Raw genomic sequence first — 26,131 nt, forward strand, 5'->3', positions numbered from 1 at the left:
TAAACTATAAAATGCATATTTATATATAAAATATAAGTTATGCAACATGAGCGAAAGAGAGGAAATTAATTTAGCTGTTTGCACTGAAATTTGTAAATTCGGGAAATAGAAGTAAATATATTTAAAATTTAGCTGTGATTCCTGTATATATCATTGTAGTAACAGATTTATAAGTGTTCAATGTGTTCTAATGATGGCCTTTCCTCTTTTTTCACACAGCTGATTGGATTTGTGTACGCCTGTTACGTGATCAGTATTTTCATGGAGGAGGAGGACAGCTGTAAGTACTGATACACACCTCACCATCTCTGGAGCCAAGGTACCTGGGCTGAAACTTAGTCTTGCATTAAACTGCCGAGGCAAAGAACAAAGTTTGAAAATGGCAGGATCTGGCATTCATGTACACAACCACTTATTCTTGAAGACATACTTATTTAGGTACTAACAACTTATCGAGGTGGGATTGGAATTTCTGAACTTCTTCATAGAGATTTGTGAACCTTTTACATGAGCCAGTCACAGTGATAAAAATTATGTGATCCATGTTGCATACATATAGATATGTATGTCTTTATGGGTGTATATTTACATTTGAAATCAAAGCTCCTGAAGCATCTTAATCTGTTTTTCCAAATGACATCTTTATCAGCAGTAAAATTAATGGAGAGGAGAGACCAAGCCATTTGCAGTGTGCAGTATCACTGATCAATATTTAGGTAGACCTGATCTATGCTTACAGGCAGCCAGACCATGTATTTAAAATGCTGACCCCATATTCTTTACTTGCTTTTGTCAATGGAACCCTTATATACGTACTCACGTTGTGCCAAAAGTTTGATAATGTGCACACCTTAAGAAAGTATTTCTCAAGAAGTCTTAAGAGAGTATTGGAAAAATCTGAATATGCTGAACATTTTGGTAGGATGCTGTGTGAAAAGTGGTTGTGAGAATTCTCTGAGGATGCCACCATACCCACAGGACTGGGATAGCCATTGGTAAAAGCAATAGAGAGAATGGAAAAATATTGGATGAGCAGAGGAGCAAATACAAGAACAGATTTAAAAAGGGACAACATATGATCATTTAAAATTATTTCTCATTTATGAGGAGGCAAACAGTAAAATAGCTCTGTCTAGGGGAAAAAAAGAACTAATCTCAACAGCATTTTATGGTTATAGCATAAGTAACATGCAACTAAATATTTATTTATAAACTTTTATTAGTAAATTTTTACACAGTTGTTCTGTTTCTTCGCAGAATGAGTCTTGTGGTGAATATCATAGGAAAAATTATTTTAGTTTGTCAGAAAGTATTTGATAATACCTGGAAAATCTTATTGAAAACATAATTCAAGTAATTCGTGTCTGTGATGGAAAAGCAAATTATTTCATTGAAAGCAGTGTGAAGGACTATAAACAAAATATTTTTTCATTGCTACAAATGGTACAATGTTCAGTTCTCCATCATAATGCAACAGACATTAGTATCAAATCTATTTTAACACTTTCATTTAAAGGTTTTTATTAGGAAGAAAATATATCAAAGAGATTCTCTGATAAAATTGAGAGGTAAGGCATAAGCATGGTGTGCACATATTGTACTGTGGAAAGGCAAAAGGAGCCTGGATAAAGATGGATGCTGTAAAGGAGAAATATGAACACTTGGAGAAGAAACATAAATAAAATGTAGGGCTCAAGGAGAAAAAAGCCCAGAAAATGCTTCCTAGGAGAGCTGGAAACTGCCAGTTAGGCAGGAACTGGTAATACAGGGCATCAGCAGATGGCACAGCAGCACAATGGCTGTATGGTTTGGGATCATAAACACAGCCTTTGCACAGTGAAACCAGACACTGCTCCTGTCCACATGGCTGGGATGAGTTAGGGCGGTAGCCAGGGCTTCATAGGGATAGCTGGAAACTTTGTTTATGAGACAGTTACTAAATGCCTGGAACAGAGGGGCTGCATCAGGTGTTAGGGGAGGCCTGCAGGCTGATGAGGAAGACACAAACTATTATTTTTATTATCCTTTGAAGGATGATTGTGCAAGCACATGCACACCCACATGCTAGCACAGATGCATGCGTGCCTGGGAAGACGGACTCTTCCATTTTTTACAGAAATATTACTGTTGGCTTTGTTTAGCCCTTTACAGTGTGCTTCACAAACCCTGTTTTAGCATGTGTGAAAGAAAACTCCCAGGAAAGAATACATGTTCATGGAAACGGCAGTCATGTGCTACAGACCATATGTGGCTTACACATTCAAGGCCTCACAAGAGGGTTTTTTCCAAGTTAAGCACCCTGTTCTCTTTGAAAATATGTCTATTTCAGAAGAGATGGGGGCTGCTTCATTTTCCTCTGATGGTGAGCCCACTTAATTGTCTTTTGAGGGTTTCAAGCCATACGATACAGATGGAAATTTAAATCACTGAGAACGGAGAACAGGTATCATATTTATCAACCAATAAAACACATCAAGTGCTAAGGGGATCCATTATGTAGAACTAACCCAGTTCTCATTCTTCTCAACCGACTCAGGGATCTGCATTTAATTTCTTCTTGTCTTTCAGAATGGTCAATGACAATTTGTTCTTCTGTTACAAAGGAAAATCACCTCACTTGTCTTGGAAAATATGGTGCAATGTCCTTTGTTAGGAATGGACAAATTTCTCATTGCATTCGTATCTTTACATTTGATCTTCTGTACTCTTGTGTGAATAGGTTTTTTTGATGGCAGAGAATGACCTGGGGCAGGGGCCAGAGCATTGCACAAAGGACAGAGAAAGAGGAGCAAAGAAGGGGAATAGATGCAGCTAGGAGATTTTACAGCCATTGGAAAGAAGTAATTTCTGACTTGCTCCTTTTTTATTGACTTCTAAGATTATGAATTGGATCAAAAGCAAATAAACAGCCCTTTAATATCTCACTTTGTGTCTTAGTTCCCATTTGCGTATCAGAGCCCTCTATGCTTATAGATAAATACATTATAGACAAATGTTAACCCCTTCAGAGGAATCCCACAGATATGTTTTGAATAAAGAAACGTCTGTTTAAGGCACAGTAAGAAAATGGTTTGGTTTGATAATTAGGGGAGAAGAACTGGACTTATTCTGGAGAAATTCACATTGCTAACTTGCAACATAATAAACAGAAAATTATTCTAGATGTAAGCTCAATGGTGATTCAAAACAGATTGTAAGTAGACGGTTTATATTAGGATAAAAGTCCAAAAACCTACAACTAAGACAAATTTTATGCATTTAAATATGATGCAGCAGAACTTTTTCTTAGGTGGATGCAGCTATTCCATCATATTTTAAGCAGTAGTTTGCACTGAATAAATCCTCAGCCATCTGAGTGTCAAAGCCTCCCTAATTAAATATATTCTGCAATATTTAGTGCATTGAGTTAACCCCAGTTCTTGGTCTAAAACCCATCAAGCAGACTTAAAAATTAATAATAGCTGCCTGTTTAGCCTCTATGGAGTGCTTAAATGGATTTGGAGCCTGACATTTCAGCTGATGGACACTTTTCTGAACAGTAATAATGCTTGAGGAAACATTTATTTCCAGCTATTGCTCACCCTACCTACATTTCATACTGTAGTTAACTTTTACTTAGAAGGAAGATGGTAGCAGGTCAAAAGGAGTGAAAAAAAAAGAGACGTGTAAAAGGCATACTACGGTAGTGGGGTTATTACCTTCCATCATTCATCCTAATGAAAAAGTCTATTTATATCTCTTCCCTTCATTTTTTCATTTCTTTCTTTGTAGATCTATCAATCTCTATAAGCCCTTTTGAAGGAGTAGAATATGTGAAATCTGTAATCATAAAAGCCTGTCACTATCCTGTTTGTGAATCACTTTCTCCTAAAAATGAACTCAGAAACTGATTTCCACCTCGTCAGAGTTACTGTTTTAATTCAGTGGAGTCTGGAGACTAGGCAAAATACATTGTTAAAAATCATGATTTAACTTTGAAATAGTTTCTGGACTTCTTTGAGAAACAGTTGTTAACATTACTACTGCTAAATACTAGTTCATAAATGTGACCCTGACACATGTCAGAAGAGATAGTTCTGTACTGTACTGGACTTTGTGGAGTGTAAACTGATTTGTAAACAAATTGCATAAAGAAATAGCAGTGAAATCAAAGAGGAAGGTTTGGCACAAAACTACAGTTGTGATTTCAGCATTTTTGTACAAATGAGGCTGAAATGCTAAAAGGCCCATCCAATAAAACTTAAACTTCTTTTGTGCACAGGCAAAAATAAAGGAAAGGGTTTCCATTCACCATGAAGATTTATCACCTAAATGAAAACAAAAGAACAAAAGTAATAAACAAAAAAAAGGATTCTTTTTTGTCTGTCCTCTATGCTAGTTGTGTTCACAGCTCAGCTGTACTTTCAGAACAGAGAGGAAGATGAATTTGTTTTTACAAATTACGAGTTTCCCCATATTGTGGTACCAATATGACCCTCCATATGCTATCATTAGAAAGATATTAAGTAAAGCAAGATACATTATTACTTCCTCTGAAAAACTACTGGATTGCCTTCTCTGACATACGGCATTACATTCATACACACCATTGAGCATCTGTTGTCAGTAATCAAACAAGAGACAAAGAATTTTATATCACATTTAATTTAATATTTATACTTACACAGTAGGTCCAGCAATGATAAATTTCTATAAATATGCTATTTTTTTTGCAAAGTGAATGAACAACTAGCTAGCAATAGCCAATATTAAAAATATCTCATTACCTTTATATATAAGTATCCAAGTTTCCTTAACTAAGGAGTTTTCTGGAACCCACTACTATCTTTAAATTAATTGAAATTGTACATGCAGTTGAGTCCATTTACATTCTGAGAAAATAATTTTTGTGATAAAATGTTTAATATCAAGGGCCACCAAGTAGGAGAATTCTGCACTACTCTTCTGTTGGGCAATACAAGAATCAAACATCCCCAGTCAACAACTGTCCTAAATTATCTCCTTGAAAATGAGGACTTAACAAAACTTGTCAAACAGCAGCACAGGCCACCGCTGGGCTTTAGCACTCACCACTGTCACCTTTAAACCATAATGACTTGAAACAAAATGTGTTGTTCCTGACTAGTGGATGAGTATGCTTGACACAGACATTTAAAATGATAATAAGTTTTACTGCTTGGCAGAGAAACAGCGCTATAAGCTGCCATGTTGACAACATTCTCTTGACTTTATTGTTTCTGGAAAATGGGAGTGATTACCGGAATTTTTGGAAGGTTTGAAAGCCGTTTTGGTCTTTCTGTTCATCTGGACAAGAAAACCAAAACCCCAGGATTTTGATTCACCTGTTTTGGAAAAACAACAGGATCAGGTATTTTTGCCAGGTATACATATTGCTAGGCATGGGATAGTAGTGGGCTCATAGCCAGATGTATTCTGTAGTTCAACTGAACAGTTTTTTAAAAATAAAAAGTGGCCTCCTGCAGACATGAAGTGCCCAACATACCTGTCGTCAAAGGTGGTCTGTGGCATCTGGAAAGCCAGGGAGCCCAGCCAATGCCACAGGTTGTTTCTGGTGCTTCTTGCACGGAGGTGCTGCCCACATTTCAGGGTGCCTCATTCCCTGCTAGCAGCCTCTGTGATCATCGTGCAGATGCCTACCATGAACTGAAGGACAGGTTGTGGTGTGCCCAGAAATGTCACCAGGCATATCCAGGGGGCTTCCTCAGTTCAGCTGTGGCCCAGGACAACCCCACCAGACATTTAATGGAGACAAATGTCAAGTTGCAGTTTCTGTAGACTCTAAAGGCCTGCCCAGTTGGAATTTGTTGATTAGATGCAGACTCATCTGTTTACTACCTTATTTATACCTGACCCCACTTTCTCCTGTAGTGGAAATATAAAGGATAAAATTCTGTTCTAACAAGACTTTATGGCTTAACAACATTGTATGGTGCTACAGTCCTATTGATGTCCTCTTTATTTGTCACTAGCCTTAGTGTGTGAATTACCTGAAAATGCATGCTCATTCCTACACTAAACTAACACAATGAATTCTGAAGTATTTAATAAAGGAAGAAATACTGCAGGGATGTTACACTATTTAAAGTGTCTCTACATACTCTTTCAATTTTTTTTTTTGTTTATTTTTTTCTTTTTTTTTTTTTTTTACATTCAGTTATCATACATTTCCTGAGAAAGCATTTATTCTTGTTCCTATGGAAATATATGCAGAGCTATAATGCACACAACCAAGGGTAAAATCTTTGAGGTGGTGTAAAATAAAAGCAATTAAACAATATAAATACAAATACTAGGACAAAAAAAAATCTTGATTCCAGATAGGCTATTGGCAAAAAATTGCAGCAAAGACATGATCCCCCTTCTTTTTTTCTGCTTAAAAACCATGGATGAGTAATCTCTCACAGGAAAGCAAAATCTGAAAAAAAATACTCATGCAACTGTCTGCTTTTACATTCCCCTAGCAAAATGTACAAAATGGTCTTCATTTCCAGTTGTACTCTCCATTGACTGTTGCAGAACACTGTTCTTAGAGATTGTCTTTAAATAATAGATGGTGCAAAGTGTACAGAAAGAGGAGTCTTAACTGTGGAATATTTCTAGCAGCAGCAGAAGTTACCTGCTTGAAAGTACCACATGTTTCATGTGGGATCCAACATGTAGGGTTTGTCCACATAGGGTGGAGGCAAAGCATGAGGAAATGGCATCATCTAAATGAAGTGTAAGCTAATTCCAGTTTTTCATTGGTTCAACATAGTTTACTCTAAGGTGTGACTCAAATAACTTGAGGAAATCCCCCTTGAGTTTCTAAACCACTTCAGTAAAATATTTTAGTCTATCTTCAGTAAAGAATTAATTTCTTACTGTAGGGTTACTTGAATAGGTATGGAGATAATAATCTGCTGCATGCAAGCCAGCAGCTCATTGATTTTTCATTAAGGGAGGGGATAAATCACTCAAATAGTAAGAGTACATCCAGTGCACTCCCACAATTCCTCCCTTAAGCACAAGTCAGAAATTTCTTCTGAATTTCAGTAGAAAAGAATCACCTCAGTCACTTTAGCAAACATAATATTATTGGATATACTCCAAAATATTAGCAGGTCACAGCAGCCATGATTTAGTCACAGTACAACTTTGAAATGTTCTTCTCTGAGTGAGGAAATCCCAAGTGCCTGGAGCCAGCTGTATCTGGCACTACAGACAGCTCAGTGGGTGAGGCATATTCTCCTCTGCTTCATACATCAAAATGATACTTGGTAATTTTGATCAAGTTGGCCTTGTCCAATTTTTTTTTCTTTTGTAAAAAGTTGAGGAAGAGTTCAGGAGAATAAAATTTAATATTTTTTAAAGATCTCTGTTTTACCAATGAATTGTGTGAGCATTCAGCTGTCAAAAGGTGCAGAGCTGCAATCACTAGCTTCCATCCGCAGTTCTGGATTCTGACTGTAGAAATATGCACATATATTGTATGTAGTTATTTAAATGAGACTTCAGGAGCACAGGTAAAGTATTTAGAAATATCTGTAAGGAAAGCAAAATAGATTTTATGTACTATTTTCGGAAAGTACTAGCAGAGTTTTCTGAGCAGAGATATGTGTCAGAGTAGAATTATATCAACATGAGACAATTTTACCTGTTTTGATTAATATGTACATGTGTATATATGTGTGTAGGTGGGTATGTATATCCATAATGGATGGGTATGTAGTTGAATATATACATATTTTAGTTCAAACACAGGTATGTACAGACTCCCCTTAACTTTGAATTTGCAGAGTGATAGATAGAGAGTAGTTCGCTACTACCTGATCAATTTCTGGTCTTCAAATACAATTAATGTTAAACATTTCCACCATTGATTCAGAGCATTCAGACTAGATATATGAAAGAATTTTTTACAATTAGGATGGTGAAACATTGGAAGAGGTTGTGCAGAGAAGTTCCAGGTGCCTTATCACTAGAAACAAAGCTGAAGGTCAGCAGTCTGACCTAGATAAAAATGCTCCTGCTCAGTGCAGGGAGATTGGACTAGATGGCCTTTAAAAATTTCTTCTAAACCAAGTTATGCTAGGATTCGGAGATTCTATGAATATTATATGCAATATTGCATATTTAATTTTTTATTTTTTTTTTTTTACTATATTTATACATACACACATTTGTGCACAAATTCAACAAAGGCAAATCCCAGGTCCTGCACCTGGGGAAGAGAAACCCCCTGTACCAGCACAGGCTGGGGAGTGACCTGCTGGAAAGCAGCTCTGCAGAGAAGGACCTGGGGGTCCTGGTGGACAACATCTGTCCGTGAGCCAGCAGTGCCCAGCAGGTCGAGGGAGGTGATAAGGCCTTTTCAGTCTGGAGAAGATGAACGAGAGGAGAACTTATCAATGCCTACAGATATTGTAAGGGTGGGTGTCCAGAGGATGGGGCCAGACTCTTCTCAGTGGTCCCCAGTGACAGGACCTGGGTTAGTGGGTACAAACTCAAACACAGGCAGCTCCACCTGAGTATGAGGGGAAAAAAAGCCTTTATTTAAGGGAGGCAGGGCACTGGAACAGGCTGCCCAAGAGGCCATGGAGTCTCTTTCTGTAGCTATTCACCAACAGAAACCTGCTGTAGGTGAACCTGCTTTAGCAGGGAGTTTGGACTTCACAATCTTTAGAGGTCACTTCCAACCCCAAGAAGTCTGTGATTTTGTGATAGAAGAGAATCATCTTTAAGTAGGAATATACTTATAACCATTCAGTTTTCTTTAAACTGGAGATCATACATTCCCTTAAGATTTTTTTGTCTACTACTCTAATAAATAACATTCTTATTAAAATGGAATAATAATTCTTATTTTAGGGGTTATATCATTTAATGAGAATTCCTCAATAGTTCTTAGATCCATGCATTGCTTCCTTACTCTCAAATATTCAGTATGCCCTTTTTTTTTAACTGGCTCATTTGATTCTATTTTCTACTAACCTAACTTAGTATTGATTTTGTTTTATTCTCCACCTTCCACCTCCTTGGCCTTTCTGTTGAAATTAAATCTGTCTTTAAATGGATGCTATCCCAACCCCCAGTTGCCAGCACCTTAGCCTTTTCACTTAAATTGCATCTATTGTTAAATCAATCTTACTCCAGCATCCAGTGTTGCTCTCTTGAGCTTTCCACTCAACATCACATGCAGGCCTAAGTGGTGCCCATTCCTGTCTGTACCTTTCCTCCAGCTGCTCCATTAAAATGAAACCTCTTTACAAATCCATTTTCCACTTCCAGCTGCAATCCTCTGACTTCTTCATTTCCAAATGGCAGCAGCCTTGTGTATCTTTTAGTTTGTGGAGCTTAAAAAGAAACTTTTCAGACTCCCACACTTCTGTGTAAACACCATCTCTCCCAAATCTTAACTGTCATGCAGATAGGTTATCCTAATTTTTGGGTCTCAGCTTAAGTAACATCCATTTCCTTGTTACTGATGCCTGAGTGGTAATTTCCCAGTCAGCAAATCATGTCTAAGAGCTTTGTCTGGGAATAACTGCTGCCTTTGGCGTGGGAGGCGTAAACCTGGAGGGAAAGATGTCTCCTCGTAATGAAAGGGAGTGCTGAGCCAAGGGGGGCACAGGATTAGTCAGGCTTTACACTGGGCTGTAAACTGTCTTCATAAAATGCTGATAAGGAATCTGGAAATTCAGTGAGCAATGAACAGTTAGGACAGCTGTTCATTGACACATATACCCACAGCTTCCCTGATATGATGTGTAACTCATCCTGTTTGACAGACCCAACAGCCTTGCAGATGAATTAGCAGTTTTAGTGGTCAGTGTTCTCAGTGCCTTTTCCTTTATGCCCATGCCTGGCCTGCAAGGGAGATGGTGAGGCTTCTTCTCAGAAGACAGAAAAGTCCTCCCTTCTTCTTTACAGATAATAGCCTCAAAAGTAAAACAGATCCATGCAGGCCACCTGAGTTGAGAGACTGCCACTGACTTTTCCTGAAGATAAGGTTTGTTCACAATTCTAGTAGCACTAAGCTTTGAAATACAGCGGTAGAAAAGCCAAAGCAGCTCATTTCTTGTTTTAAGGGAGTATCCATGACAAAAATCATACAATATGGGTCCCTTTTAATCTTATGGGTTCCAATGTATGTAAACATACATTATAGCCTTAGAGGATATTCAAACCACCCAGAAAACTGGGTATTATAAATTAATAAAGCAGTCAGTGAAGTCAGTGAAGTACATTGAACCAAGCCATGAATTTCAGGTCATAGTCAGGTAAATTTTGAAGATAATTTTATTTGGTAATGGGTGCTTTCTCAAAATATGGCAAAATTGAAAAAAAATTGAATAAGAATTAACTATCTACCACTTTATACATCTTTGAAAATCTCAGGTCGGAATCTCATAAATCTAAAGGCAAGCAGTATCTTCCACCAAGAAAAATTCTTGGTTTTGTTTGGAAGAGAAAGGGACAAACAATGACTACTGACAAGGTCAAAGCAAGAGAAAGACCCTTGAAAAGAAAGTATCATGAGAATTTCTTAGAAGAACCACAGACACAGAGCAAGAGAAAGGAGAAATTATTAGGTCAGTTAGTCAGAGCATGGTGCTAATTAACACCAAGGCTGTAGGTTTGATCCCTGCATGGGCCATTCACTTAAGAGCTGGACCCAATGATTCTTGTTGGTGTCTTCCAACTCAGAATGATCTGTGTTTAAAATACTGAAAATAATTTAGGTGATGGTTGGTAAACTCTTTTCTTTATCCTGTGAAACTCTTACCTCTTCTTAGTTCTCTTTACTGTGTTTCTGATGTCGTCACAACTTCAACCTTTCATAAAGTAACCCTTTTAAATTCTTCCTGTTTGAAACTTTGACTTGTTGTTTGTATGTTGTGCTTTTTAGATTTCCTAGTTGTGCTATTTCAACAGCCTTAATGGTTTCAGTATATAAGATAAGCAAGATTTATAGCAAGAGGTGTTGTCTTAATAAATCAAGAGATATAGCTGTTATGGTTTTCCAGCTGGGCCAATTGGTCAAATAAATATATTGCCTGCTCCTAGAAAAGCTGTTTTTCAAAAAGGCTACATTATATTTATTGCATTTAGTCTGTATTGCTGATGTGCTTTATTAACTCTGTATCATAACAAGTCTTTCTCTTACCAGTGCTCTGTGATTTGGGTCACATCTGGACTCACTTCAAACTTCATTTCACATTCTTTTGACTTGAATCAGTAAATATACAGTTGGTTTTGCTAGCAGGAATTTTATCTCAGTTCATCTGTGCTTTTCTCAATATCACAGACTAGATACAGCAAAATTAAGCGATAGTGTGTGACTCTCACCATTTATATGATGGCTCTTATTCCTTGCCATTGATTTCTACTCATTCTCTTTTCCTCCTCAATAATAAAAATCTGTTGTTTTGGAGGACTGAAATTTTAGAGTTACAAGATTCTCTGAAAAGTGTATTTTTACTTCATCTTTCTTCAGGGGGATTTTTTTTAATGATTGAGGGCAGTATTGCATTATCTTTCTTTTTCATTAGCAGACTGATTCACTGGTGGCTTCAAAGTGAGTGTTAATCCTGTTACAGACTCTACTCCAGACATTTATCTTTTTCCTAATATGAAATGATGCCACTTTCTAACAATGAGAAAACCATTTTCCTCTCCATCATGTTTGCTAACACATGTGATATTTCTTTTTTCACTCCATCATATATGAGAAGACCACTGGCTATTGTAAGGTCTCATTTTACAATACTCTACCTTCTCAGCTGTATTTTTCAAAGCTGAAAAAGTAGTCATTTTATGTCTTGGGGTGTTAACGAGATAATTTGAGTTGGTGACAGAGATGGTAATACCAAAAACAATATTAAGAGATGAGAAAGTTGATTTGAATGTGAAGATAGAGCAGGGAAAAAAATCAATAAAAATATGAGGAGCAATAGATTTCCTCATTTGCAGAGAAACACTCACAGAGGCAAATGGATGTACTTGGATGAGATTAAGTAGTAAACTTCGCACATGGCTCTGAAATGCTCGATGGTCATACATTCTGGCACGGAATGAGGAGGGTACTGTAGAAGAACTTGATAATGCATTAAGTAGGGCTGGAAAAGACTCACATGATACTGGATAAATAACAGATTGTTTTGCTGGCTTCCTCATCTTGAAAAACTAAAAGCAAGAAGAAACAGAAGATTAGAGCTTGTTGATTTGTACTCATTCACAGAGATAAAAAACTAAAAGGAAGATATTGAGAATCTGGAGATCACTGAAGGGATTTATCCACTTCCATTTCCTATTTCTCGACTTTGATTCAGAGAAGGCACAGTAGGATTACAGGCTTCTGCTGGGATGAGAGGAGGGCTCCATCAGCGCTAGAGGAAACATTGCCTGCTTAGCAGAGGAAAAAAGGTAGTTTGGATCTAATGACACTAAAACTCTAGAAGGTTTGTGGTAGAAAACTTTGGGGTTTGCCACATCAAGGATTGAAGCAGACCTCCCCTAAGGGAGGTGTAGCTGTGAGTGCAGTGTAGATGCAGGGTGGGGAATGCGTGCAATGCCCCACACAGAGGAGCAAATGTCATGTGGTGAAGCAGGATTTCTACTCAGAATGTCACTTGTAGTCTGTCACAGACAGGTAGAGAAATTATAAAAGAAAGGCCTCATAAAATTAGGCCTTGGTCTGCTAAATTAATAGCTGGCCTGTCACTTCTAAGTGCAGCTTAATAGTTTGCAAGTTCCCATGTGAAAACAATCTTGGGAATGAGTGTCTGTTAACGCTCATAATCTATTTCTAGGATGAAAAATAAGTGCACCTGTATAAACAATAAGCTCTGTCTCATGAGAATCAGTAGAGAAAATATGTAAACTAACTAAAAATACAGAAGTTTGATAGATATGCAAAATACCATGTACTGACCAATTAACTAAGTGTGACTGTATTGTCAAACAATAAGACCAATAAGATCTGACACCATGCCTTCTGATAATTCTATACAATATGACCTATACAATAAAGATGGGGCTTTTCCAGTAGTCATGAGGGCAAAGGCAGGATGATAAATGAAAAGGAGGAGGAGGAAATGGAAACAGCTTCATCTGAAATGGAAAAAAAAATATTTAATAGTGTTAATGGGTTTGATGTCGTGAAGTCCAAAATAGCATCAGATCAGTACTCTTGAAAAAGCTGAAAACTGACCTCCCAGGCTACTGGAAGTACAAGTTTTAGCATCTGTAGCAAGTCCAAGATATCAAGTCTTTTGAGGTAAAGATGGTATCTCTGTACCTGGATTCCAGCAAAAGGAGGAGCCAGGGAAGGAGACTTCTCTGATGGCAGCAAAAGACATTAACTGGCAAGCGTGTTAAGCGGATTTTAAAGCAAATTAAAAAAGAGTTATAAAGGGATGAAAAATTGCAACATGGGCTCAATGTGACAGAGCTTTAGTCAGCCAGACCTTTGAAGTGGATGTGAATTATTGCCTTTATAGAAAACTTCCCAAAAATACCGCAACACAAAACTCAAAAAAGGCAGAATTAATTGCATAATAAATTAGCACACTTTTAAAATGTAAAAATTCAAAGTTACTGCATCATACAGAACAGAAATGAAAGGCTTATAGCATTTCCTTCATTGTTTTCTATGTCCATGTAGTTGGAGGACCATTTGTGTCTCAGCCAAGACTGGCTTCTTGATTTGCAAGTATTCTACTTGGCCTGCCAAGTCCTTTCCATCTTCTCTTAAGGCCTGCCTGATTTGCTGCTCCCACTTCAGTCTCTGCTTGAGGAGCAGATCGACAGCTCCTTCCGTCTCTGGCTTGCTCCCTGTGCTGTGCCATGAACACAGACACTCTCCTGAAGGTCCTTGGTTCACTTTTTATGAGACAAGTAAAGATACAAACACATGAAGCAAATATGTCATAGAGGATGATAGTAGCAAGTTTCAGAAGCAGTCTCTCATCCCTAGGAAGGTGGGAAAATCCAGAATCACTCAGTGATAAGAAGAATCCCTCCAGTCCTGTAACCTATTTTTTAAAATAAAAATTAATGTTCTGTTGTGAATGGATGATGTGAACTTTCTTAAAAACATAGAAATCCTTTCCTCCAAATGTCACATGTTCTAATATGTCATGTGTTTCATCTTGCAAATACTCTTCTCTAGGAATTTTATCTTTAATTATTCATTAGGGTTGATCAGGTTCAGCATTAATTTTAAAAATAGGGAACATTCATTTCTCACACTAAAATATCAGTGGCTTGTAGTTTAAGTTAGAAAAAGCAGCTGTGGTATTCTTGGGTGTATAATAATGAAGCAGGTATAAATATTTCAGTGTTGACTCAAAAATAAATAATTGGATCACACTGACAAATAACTGAGCCCAAAAGAAATTCTATGCATACAAAGAAAGGCGGGTCAGGAACAGAGCCCTGTGGGACTCAGCTGACAGGAAAAAAAACCTAACAACTTGAAAGAACAGAATAACTAACCTGCAACCTAGCAATGAACTGTAAGTGGAATAGATCAATTCCAACTGGAATGAGATCTGCGCTGAAAGTTTGAAAGAACGCTGTAGTTTATGGCTTCAAACTCAGCAGTAATATAAAGGCACACTAATAAATAGCATGGGTTCCTGAATCAAAATCACCAAAAAAAAGATCAAAGCATAACTTCAAAAAGCAGATTCAGAGTTGTGTCTCTTTTGAAGTCAACTTGGACACATTTAATGTGAAGATCACGTGTCTGGAGGTGTGCCTGGAGCTGTAACAAAAACAATAACAAAGCCCTAACAATAGTATTGGGACTATTCAAGTTGCCATTTTAGTGGTTAGATTGGATGGATTAGTGGATAGAACTCAATGGCTCGTTTCTCTCCCAGTATTGTGTGAATGTAATTCATAGATGTATTTTCTGGGCATTTAATGTCTTTTATGCATGTTTTATTTTTCCTTTGCAGGTTTAATTTGTACATAGGCAGTATAGTAACTTAAAGAAGAATCACAGAACATTCTGCACCAAAAGGGAATAGATCAGAAAGGGTACCAGAAAGGGAAAAATAATTAATTAGAGAAGACTAATTTTTACCAATTTTACATCTCTAATTTTCTCACTGCATTAAAATTATCTAGGAAGTTTTAATTATAATTGTTTACAATTTACTTTGGTCATATGCAGAAAGAAAGGTACAACTCACTGTATTTGAAACCTCAGACTAGAACTAGCAATAGCACCTTTAAATATAAGCCTCAGGAAAAAAAAAAAAAAACCAAAAAAAAACCAAAACAGCTTTATCTGTTTGAAATGTTTTTAAATACAACTTCCATATATTACTATTCTCACAGAGATGTTAGCATTTTCCTTAAAATGAGGAGCAGAAAAGTATAGAGACCTATAAGGGAAGAAAATGTATCATCAGGCATACTTAGTTTGAATTACATTGCTGAAAAATAACATAAGTCACAGCCAGCTATGCTGAGATGGATGAGATGGTTGATGCCCAAGCTGATAAGCATTGAGAAAAAGTACAGTATAGCATTTTAAAGCAGAATGGAAAGCTACTCCTCATCAACTTAAACTTTGAATGTGGGTTGGCAGATATCACCATGTCAAGAAAAAATGAATGTTTTCTAAAGCCTAAAGGAAACAATATATACATACCTGCAGTGTAAAGTGTATATATGTGTATATATATATATATATATATGCATATATGATAGTGAATTAGTGATAATAAACTTTTAGTAAATATTACTTGATAGTATATATTTTCCTACATGCCTTATGTGGGATAACCATACTTTTCTAAGGACTTTTACCATGTAGTGGCCAGGAGTCCTTAATGATATGAAAGTGACTGAAAAATACTTACTTTTAGGGGCAAAAACCCAGCAAAACACCATAATCTGGCAGCCTTCCATTTAGTTTCAGTAATGGGATAGTATGGTTGTAAATGTCTTTCAAAGACATGGCACAGAGAAGATTTTTGGAAGATACTTTCAGATTTGGAATGACTGGGGAGGTCTGGGTTAAGAAGATTTGAGCAATTTTAACTTCCTAACATCTTGGATCTTCTTCATACTTTCTTTGTCTCACTGGGCAATCATATCCTTGGAGAATAAATTGTATTGATACCTTCGATATCTTACTATCATTGGTAAAATGAGGAGAGAGTTCAGTAGCTAAGACCATAAATAAAATTTCCATGCCAGTGCCCTTTCTAAGCCAGCTTCTGAAAGGATCCTTCTTTCAGTGCAGCCCTGTGGAGAAATGTGGTACTTACATGTTACAAGGTAGAGCAGTTTTTTAAGTTATGATCTATCCCACTGGTGGAGACTAAGAACAAAATCTGGTGCAAATATCTTAATAATTACTGTGGAACATTGAAATATTCCCCTTCTAGCTTCCAGTAATAAAAACTTAATAAAAGGTTGTCTCTTAGTAATTTTCTACCACTTTATCCTGTTTTAACCTGATTACCATCTGCCAGTACTTTATAGAGACAGAGGAGCAATCAGAGCGCCACAAAGGATTACTGATGTCTCTTCTTCTCACTTTCTTAATTGTCTTGCACACATTTTCCCTCCTTTAGTCCTCTGCATAAGTGAGAAGCTATTCCTGTGATCCTGCAATGGAATGTGTGATTCTTCTGCTACGTGGCTTGAGACTTAGGTGCTCAGGCTTAGTATGAAGAGGGGAAAATGGTCAGTATTGGCTCCAGACAGATAGCTGGGTCTGTTTGTGCTTGTGCAGTGAAGGGTGTAAGGGCAGTGGATCTCTTGAGGAGGATAGGCAACGGAAAAAGCAGTTTTTTCAGGAAAAAACATGCTTATCTGGAAAGTTTACGTAAGCTACAAGTGTAAACATTGGACTTCATGCATGTCGCACTGACTTACCATCAATCCCGAAGTTTTGCTTCCTGTTCCTATTTGATTTTTGTTCCTTTTTCTGCTAGTTACACCCTCCTCAGTTGCATGCCTTTTCTTAATGAATGTAATTGCATTGATATATTGCCATTCAATAAAAAATCTCAATACAAGGAAAATATTTCAGTGCAAAATAGTATTTGGAACCCCAGAGGTTAAGAAAATCTTCTGTACAGAAAAACACAACTTTAAAACACCTGCTAGTCTGCTTCTCACTTGGAAAGGGGACAGCTAGAGGTGCCAACCATTTGAGCCATCAGCTTTTGGGCTTACTCCCATTTATAAAATGGGGAGGCAAGCATGAATAGAATATAAGGCATTCCAGGCTAAGAGACTGCAGGATCTCCTTAGAACCATGCTATTGCCATATTGCTGCTCGGTTCATGCCGTGCACCTCCAGACATGCTTAGAATTTTCCAACTTTGAAATAAGAAATTAGTAATATACCAATGAGCTGACAAGCTCTGGCAGCTGTAAGCACAGGGCCTGCCAGCAGGTCAGTGGGATATTTGCAGAGAAGCTGAATTCCAGATGAGAGGGTGGAAAAGGAGAAAGGATTGGGTTTTTTTTCTGAGCTCTGATTCTTTTACACTAACTTCAAAGGAAAGCAAATTTGAACTTGCATATGGGTGAATGCACTGGATAAATAGCAGTAAGGCAACCCGAAATGTCATCTGTCTAGAAAAGAATAACCCTCAAAATTACTGATGACAGTGGATACACTTTCTTCAGCCAGCAGCATACTGCACTTTTCTCACTCGGGCAGATTATGACAACCGTTGCTCTGATATGGCCCGTGAATGAATGCACATCACTTTAATGGACTGCCTGCGGTGGACAGCCAGCACAGATTTGCACTTCCAAGCACAGCAGGTAGTGAACTCTAAAGGAACATTTCACACTGGCCATTAAGCATCCAGCATGACCACAACTGAGGTGACACAAGGAGAGAGCAATTCCCTGGGAATAGGGATCATGTTTTGCAGCCAGCTGCAGATAAAATAACCAGCTTCTGCTGTAACCTGCTATTATCTGTGGGATGCTAAAAATTCCTCACCCTAGGATTTTAAGTTTCTCTCTGTATGACTGTAGTTAATGACTGGACTACATGGAGTGTTTGTTATTTAGTGGCTGAATATCCCTACTGCTGACAAGTTGTGGTTTTGTTTCTGGTTTTGTTTTTTTTGTTTGTTTTGTTTTTTTTTTAATTTAAAGCATAGTACTATAGAACTGTACAGAACATGTTTTTTTAATTGAACTTTCTTCCAGGCTTATGCAACTTTCTGAAGCTATTAATGTAGTCCTGTGAATCTATGGCAGAAATTATCCATAATCCATTAACCAGGCAGAAATAAACAAAACCAATTATTTTATATCATCCCTAAACCAATGTTTTCCTCTTGGAAAACCTACATAAATGTTGCTGTTATTTACTGTTGGCCAATTAAATAGAGGTTTGCATGCATCCAGAAGTTCACTCAATGTAAAGTTTTAAGATATTTGATGCCTGCTTACACTGAAATGTACATAATAATGTCTGTGCTTCCAATGAAAATAAAAATTCAATTTTCTATGCTTAATGGACACTTGATCTTAGTCCTGGAAGACTGCTAATTATAAGGGATGGAAATACCAGGTAAAATCAAAATTAATTTTTAAAACTAGAATTAACTTATAATTCAAATAATTGATGACAAATCTTCATATTAAAGAGCTATAAGCTGTAAAATAGAGTGCATAATGAAAAATGGCACATTCGATTGCCTTGTGTGATGAACCAGCTTCTTGCCTTGAGAATGAGCTTCACATAAATTTTAAGGTGAACTTCAGCTTTAATACTGCATAAAATACCTTGGATTACAATAGAGAAAGCCTCGGCTAAACAGTCTTGAGCAGCTCATCTCAACACTTGCTGGATGGTGCTATTAAATATATTCTCCTTGTCAGAACAAAGACACGTCTATATTGTCAATCATTAGCACATCTCAACTTCATTTCTTGCTCAAATCAAAAAGATTTGCTGGTAGAAAGGCTAGTTACTTTAAAGTCTCTCCCTGCTTACAATTGCAGATAATGCTTGTGATTGCTGAGAGGAATGATGTGAGGTTCTGAAGTGGTGAATTGCCTGAAAACCATTCTTTTAGCTCCTCAAAAGAGGAGCATGCTCAATTAAAAAAAAAAAATATGAAAAACCCCAATCAAACAAAAAAAACCCACTGTGGACAGGATTTCTTCTAAAAAAATTATTTAGTAAATGTGTTAGATGTAAATGTATTAGTAATGTATTAGACATCTAACATTTAGCTCTGAGGTTCCCAGCAAATGAAGGAGATTGATCTGTTAAAGCATGTCCAGAGGAGGGACATCAAGCAGATTAGAGGGATGGAGCACCTCTCCTATAAGGAAAGGCTGAGAGAATTGGGATTTCTCAGCCTTGAAGAGAGAAGACTTCAGGGTGACCTAATTGTGGCCTTCCAGTACCTGGAGGGAGCCTAAAGGAAAGATAGAGAGGGCCTTTTTACAAGAGCATGTACTGACAGGATGAGGAGAAACGGCTTCAAACTGAGAGTGGATTTAGATTAGATTTTAGGAATAAATTCTTTATTGTGAAACAAGGAGACACTGAAGCAGATTGCCCAGAGAAGCTGGATGCCCCATCCCTGGAAGTGTTTAAGGCCAGATTGGATGAGTAGCCTGCTCTAGTGGAAGGTGCCCCTGTCTGTGGCAAAGGGGTTGGAACTAGATGATCTTTAAGGTCTTTTCCAACCCAAACCATTCTGTGATTCTGCGGCTTAAAAATCAACTTTTACAACAGTTCATCTGCAACTATTTCCTCTGTAGGGATTTGATCCCACTAGTGCTGAAGTAAATTTTGATGCATGTTACAGTGTATAGTGACAACATTCTGAAGGAGAGCTGTGACATGAAAGAAATACAGTAGAAAGAGGAGGTGCAGATAGGCTGGGGCAGGCACTCGGGCTGGGCAGGCCCTTCAGCACATTATGTCCTGCTCAGACAGTTTTAAGAGAACAGTCTTGGGGAAGTGGTGATGCTCTATGATTGCAGTTCAGTTCAATATGATCAAATTCAGTTTTCAGTCTTTTCTGGACTCAGGAGGAGAAGCAAACTGAAATCAACAGGAACATTTCCACAGATTTCAGTGGGTTTTTCATTAATCTGTCAATCTCTAAGCTTCATTTTCCCATCTCCTCACCCCAGATAAGCGCTCTTGCTCTACCTAATGCACACAATGACTGGGAAAGGACTGCTTTGTCATTCATTGCTCATTCAGCAATTAGCATAATGAGTATCAAAATTCTGCTCAGGACTTTCCTCTATATGCCTATATATAAACAAATGAAGGAGGTTGCTTGCCATGTGACTAAAGAATCCTACTGTACTGTGGATTTGTCAGCTCTGGACATGTCTGCAAAAGGCCCTTTGAAATCAATAGAATAGTATTTTCCACAAACCTGCTTTTAAGATTTCTAGGATAGCATGAAATTTTGGCCTACTGGAGCTGCCTAAAATCTTACCAAAACAACAAAATACAAGACTCAGACTAAAATGTCTTTTTTAAAATCATCAGCACCATAGAAGGAACTAAAAACTTCTCAAGAGCACATTATTTCTGACATAGAAAGTAGAAGGATTCTGAAAAGGTGTCCTGACCCCACGAGTTCATCCAGAGAAGATGCTGCTGCTTTTTCATATTTAGTGATCATTTGTTTATTTTTAACTCAGCTCTCATGACTTAGGTTTTTATTTGGACTTTTCTACAAGTCCATTGAGCCTGAAGAGTTTAGAGGAAATTAGGTTCACAAGCTAAACTGTTTCCATTGCCTAAATTTCTAATACACACTGATATTTCCCTAAAGAGAATCAGCTGTTTTACCCCATAGTGGTTTGTCTTTACATGCTCTGCACATCCATGAATGCTCCTTTTGCACACACACACTGGCAGGAGTGTGTATGTCTGCTCATCCAACTGCTGCCTGTCTTTCCAGGCACAGGGCTAAATGGACCCCAGGGAAGACAGAGCATGGAACCTTCTGAAAGCAGTTTCTACAGCATCTTTATCTACTTGGTTTATTTCTTGTATGCAAACCTGTGCATGAACTTTTTTTTTTTTAAACATAATTTGTCCACATTTCTTTTTCAGTTGACATATTTTCATTTCCATTTGTTCATTTCTGGAACTGTTGTATTTTCAGTTGATTTCATAGGTGGACTTGACACATACTCCTACCGACAGCCCCCCCAGGAACATGTTGAATTAAAGCCTGTAAAGCCTGTAGGTAAGGTTCTGGTCCCACGGACCACATTAATCCTTCTAACTGAACTGAACTGAAAGCTAACCTCCTCCTAAAATAATTTGGGCATCAGATTACTGATAATTTAATTATATTTTAATTAGAACTTAATTAAAAATTAATCCACATAACGCATTTGAGTAAGGACACTTTGTCATTGATGGCATATCCGCTAAAGCGAGGAATAGGAGATATCACCATGTCTGCCACGTCGTGCCTCATCTTAAAGCAAGGAGAGGCTCTCACAGAAGGATGGAATTGCTTCCTTGCTGAATTTTTACCGAGAAAAGAGCTGGTTTAGAGATTCTGCAGCTGCAGAAACCTTAATGAGATTAACCCATTTATAGAAAAGCAGTAGTTTTTTACATTTTTCTTGCTACTGAAAGAAAAAGTTTTGCTGAAAAACCGCTTGTCAGCTTAAAATCTATCTGTAGAATTTCACTGGAAGTTAATTGTCTCTTTGTCATCACTTATTTGCTTGAACCATAAAAATCATTTTCATAGACTCTTCCTGCTTTGCTACCTAATGAATAAGGTTGAATGCATATCTATTCTTTTTATCTGGAAAAAAAATTAGGATATGGGGTGACATTGCTAGTATATGTATTTTGGCAGAAGCTCATATAACTTCAAGTAGATGGTTTTTCAAAGTATTATTTGTAAACCAGAAGTTGTTAATTTGGAAATTCTTTATGGCTGGAACTTCTTGTGATGTTGCTCTCTGTCTTTACCTTTGGGCCTTTCATGCTTCTTAAATGCAGCATGAAATGCACACACAGCTAATTGACTGAAACTGATTTAATGACTGTATATTACTTATCAGTTAACAGAATTAGAATGGGTTGAAGGTTTTTCCTGGTGTATGCATGTGTGCACATGCTAGGAGTTTTAATTTAAAATGGACGATTGCTAAAAAATTCTTTGAGGTTGGAACTTGACACCTGAACTTTGTGACTTTATTAATTTTTGCAGGTTTTTATAATATATTTTATTCATGATGCAGCTTTCAATTTGTAGAAATAAACAGAGCCAAAATTTTACTAAAAAATATCTAAATATTATAGAATATGAAGGCCCAAAATTATGGTGTATACCAGAACAGGAACAAATAACGCATTAAGACAACTAAACAAAGTTATGAACCTTCTGACTTTTGACTAAGTACATGCTACTATACATTGAAGTCTACATTTCTTTAGTAATATTTCAATAAATGTCTATTTTGCTGCATTTTCTGTGAGAAGGATGACTGCAAAATGGGGGTTGGAACCTTCTGAATAAGCTGCTAGACTAAAAAGTTCAATTGATATTCAGGAGCAAGAAGTCCACACCTGCAGCATTTACACCTCTCCATAAAATATTTTAATCTCTAAACCTGCATTCAGACTAGTTTTAGGGATCAAGTGCATAAATATTTAGTACTTTCTTAGCAACCTACTATAATTAAAGAAGAAAATAAAAGACATATTCATTAAAAACTTACAAATACATTCCTGCAAAATATATGCATTTGTTTTGCAGTAGAAGAGTCACAGCATCTCATAATTTGTTCTTGTAGGAGATTTTCAATAAGTAGCTCAAGGGATTTGGAGGTTGTTGGTGATCTTACAACACTGGAGAGTAAGAGTTATCTTTCCATTTCCTATGGATGTGTATCCTTGTACTGCTGGGAGGGCCTCTCTGGCCTCTTCATTGCTTCAAGGAGTATAAAACTGGGACAGAAATTACATTGGGTTTCCTTTCTAATTGATATTTTGGTTATATGCACTGAAAGATATAGAGGACCTTTATCTAAGCTGGGAGGGAAACTGTCAGTGATCAAAATCTGAGTTAAAAACCAAATTGCTGGAAATAATTTGGTCAGTGGATTGTGCCAGAACTTTGCAGATGCTTATCCCTCTGCAGCATATTAGCCTTCTTGACTTTTGATAAGTTAATATTGCTGTATGTATCAGTTATATAGTCTGAAAATTCTTAATATCTCTAAAAAGTGACTTCTAGTGTCTAGGCTGTGCAAAACTCCATTTCTGAGAGTTAGAATTCTCTTAGTACTGAACATGAATATTGCTTGTAAAAATACATGAAAACCTTTATAAATGTTACTTTATAGATGAAAGCTTGGCTATATTTCCCTTTTTCTCATCCCTTTTATTTCCCTTATTTCCTTCAAAAATGAACTAAACATAGCCCACTGAAAATACAGGGCTCTGTGGTCTCATCCAAACTATGCAGAAGACAGTCTGCTTTTATTGAGTGCTCATATTCCGTATAGTGTCTGCTTAGTGCTACCATAATTATTAATGATTAGCAAGACTAAATTTGTTTTCCTTCTCACGTCTGAGAAGAAGCTAAATTTGAACTTGTTCTTGTGGGGAACAATTTTTAATCCAAATACAAATGATCATAGCTTGCCCGTTTGCTCTTTGCTCTGCCTGTAACTCTATTAAGCTATGGGACAAGGAGAAGCAGGAACCTTGCCCTCAGCCACACAGTTTCAATTAAGGTGTGTGTAAGGCAGGAGACAACAGTGGGAGTAGAAAGAATATCATTGTGTTGTGTCATTTGGGACTAAAGCACATGGTCTCTAAAGAAGACTGTTGTGCCTGTCTGAATCACAGTATCAGCAGCCAGGTCACTCAGTAATATTTAGAAACACTTCAGGTACTGATATGTGGAAAAGAGAGGAGCATGGTGCCTAGCAGGAAAAAATAAGAAGCTACATTTTGGCTTGCATTAGAGCCAAATATTAATGTATGCTAATAAGATAATATCAGAATCATGCTGTAATAAGAACAATGTGCTAATATAAAAATGAAAATTTTAAATATTATTTTAATAGTAGTAATAATTATAAAATAAAATAAAACTATTACAGCTTGGAACAACTCTATCTGGACAGAGACTGAATACCTAATTCTAGTTAGGAATGTCCCTAACCTTTTTAAGGACAATACTAATTTGTGCCTGTGGAATTGATCCACTGAATGAGAAACGGTGCCAGTGGAGAGGTCATCACTCCATGATACATCTGTGTGATCCTGTCCTGTTTGTACCTTCTCCTGAGACTTTACCCACCTTTAAATTGCTCTGAAAGACCAACATAGATTTCCCAAGATTACACAAGTGAAACTTATTACAGGGAGAATGCATACGTTCAGTAGATGTGTCACTGTGGTGAGGATTATACATAGTGTGAGTCCAGCTCAAATGCTCATGTTTTTGATCAGATCACATCAGAATTTTATAATTGGGTGCAAATATGTCGCATGCTGTTGAAATCTATTATGCTAAAATTAATAAGTGTATATAAATATAGCATCATATAATATATATAATATATAATGTATATCAAGATCATATATTGTAGGAGCATATTCAGATATGCTTTAGCAGCTATGAGACTTCTCCCAGATGTTTACTGCTTTTGTGGTATGCATAGTGGTATGCATACAAAGCTACTGCTTTGTACCCAGCCATTCATTCTTGACCATATAGGTGAGTCTCACAGCTGATGAAATTATTGACCATGTGAGATATCCACTTGTTCATTAGTTACTAACCTCTCAACTTGTATGAATTTACAGCTTATAAATAAGAAGATAAACAAAATAAATTTTCATTTGTGAGTAATTCTTATACCCTGCTTTTTAGGTCGAAGTAAGTAATGAACATGGACTCAAGACTTCTGCTGCTGTAGCTGAAGAAACAGATTTTAGAAAAAAGACCAACTTTGTGAATCATCATTCTGGAAGAAACCCACCACATCTGTTCCTCACGGCATGTGGACTGTTCTTCCCACAGGCTCAGTGTCATTATCAGCGTTGTTATTTCGTAGATCCTTGTAGATGATCTTGAATTTTTAAATAATTTACTTATATGGACACTTGTAAATTGTAAATTTTTTTCTTTTTTAATTTCAGTATTTTTACAATGTTTAGTGTTGAGGCATGAAAACAAAACAACCTGTGAAAACTAGGAGGAGGGTGTGTCTTTTTCGAAAGTTCAATATTTTTTGACTAAGAGGATCATACTGTGCCTGGTCAAGATTGTGTCAGTAAACAGTAATTTTGACTCCAAAATACTCAGCAGGAGTCAAACCCTAACAGTGATCAAGGGATCATTTCAATGCTGTCTTTAGAATTCACAATGTCCACTCCTTGTATTTTTGAACTGCTGAATGCAGTAGAGATTGATGTATGACTCTTCTTACCCAGACGTTCAAGCACTAATGTACTCACCTAATTATTGCAATTCATATATGACTCCTCCTTTCCTAATCTCTTTTGCCCCAAGTCCATCTCGAGTAGCTGTCTCTGATTTGAGGAAAAGTAGGATGACTGCTCAATGGATGTTCATCTCTAGGAACCCTTACACCCAGGGCTGTTTAGATGTCAGTGATTTGCACATTTTTAAACTCCTTTCCTCCCTTCTCCCAGGAAGAAGCCAAGCATGAATGTACAGTACAAGGCACCAACTGAAGCCTTAGAAGCCTCTGGGGACTAATTTTCTCTTAATTTAAAAGTAAACAAGCAAAACTGAAAAATGCGTGTAAAAAATTTGTAAAGTTATTTGTAAATACTTCTAGACAAAGAACATGTATGTAACTGTGGTATTTTGTTTTCTATTCTGTCACCACTAGCATAAAGTGATACACAAAGCTATTTTCTCTGGAGAGCTGGCAGTCTTTTTAACGGAACACTTTGTTTCTTTCATCTTAATTACAGTATAAAGGGCTGTGTAGATTTCTATACCCCAGAGAGTCTCGTCTCTCTACAGAGCCTATGTACCTCTACATTGAGCAGAAACATCATGAGGGTTTTGAGTCCGTTTGTGGTTTTGCACTTTCCTCACTTAAACCTTTCATTGGTGGGACAGCCAGGAAGGCT

General features: G+C 37.1%; 1 protein-coding gene across 3 annotated transcripts in view; it reads left to right on the forward strand.

The window, feature by feature from the left end:
- The window catches only part of NKAIN3 (sodium/potassium transporting ATPase interacting 3), a 342,394-nt gene extending 316,490 nt beyond the window's left edge, over nucleotides 1–25,904 (forward strand). The window contains exons 5-7 of one of the 3 annotated variants that reach the window (XM_038128123.1): nucleotides 220–280; nucleotides 21,147–21,230; nucleotides 24,897–25,904. In XM_038128123.1, the coding sequence (XP_037984051.1) occupies nucleotides 220–280; nucleotides 21,147–21,230; nucleotides 24,897–24,910 (159 nt within the window). In that variant the 3' untranslated portion in view covers nucleotides 24,911–25,904. Of the gene's footprint in view, nucleotides 1–219; nucleotides 320–21,146; nucleotides 21,231–24,896 lie in introns of all 3 variants that reach the window. The other 2 variants (XM_038128125.1, XM_038128124.1) reach the window with 2 other exon arrangements.
- Nucleotides 25,905–26,131: the final 227 nt, after the last annotated feature.

This window comes from Motacilla alba, chromosome 2 (genome assembly GCF_015832195.1).
Source record: "Motacilla alba alba isolate MOTALB_02 chromosome 2, Motacilla_alba_V1.0_pri, whole genome shotgun sequence".
NCBI classification, from domain to species: Eukaryota; Metazoa; Chordata; class Aves; order Passeriformes; family Motacillidae; genus Motacilla; species Motacilla alba.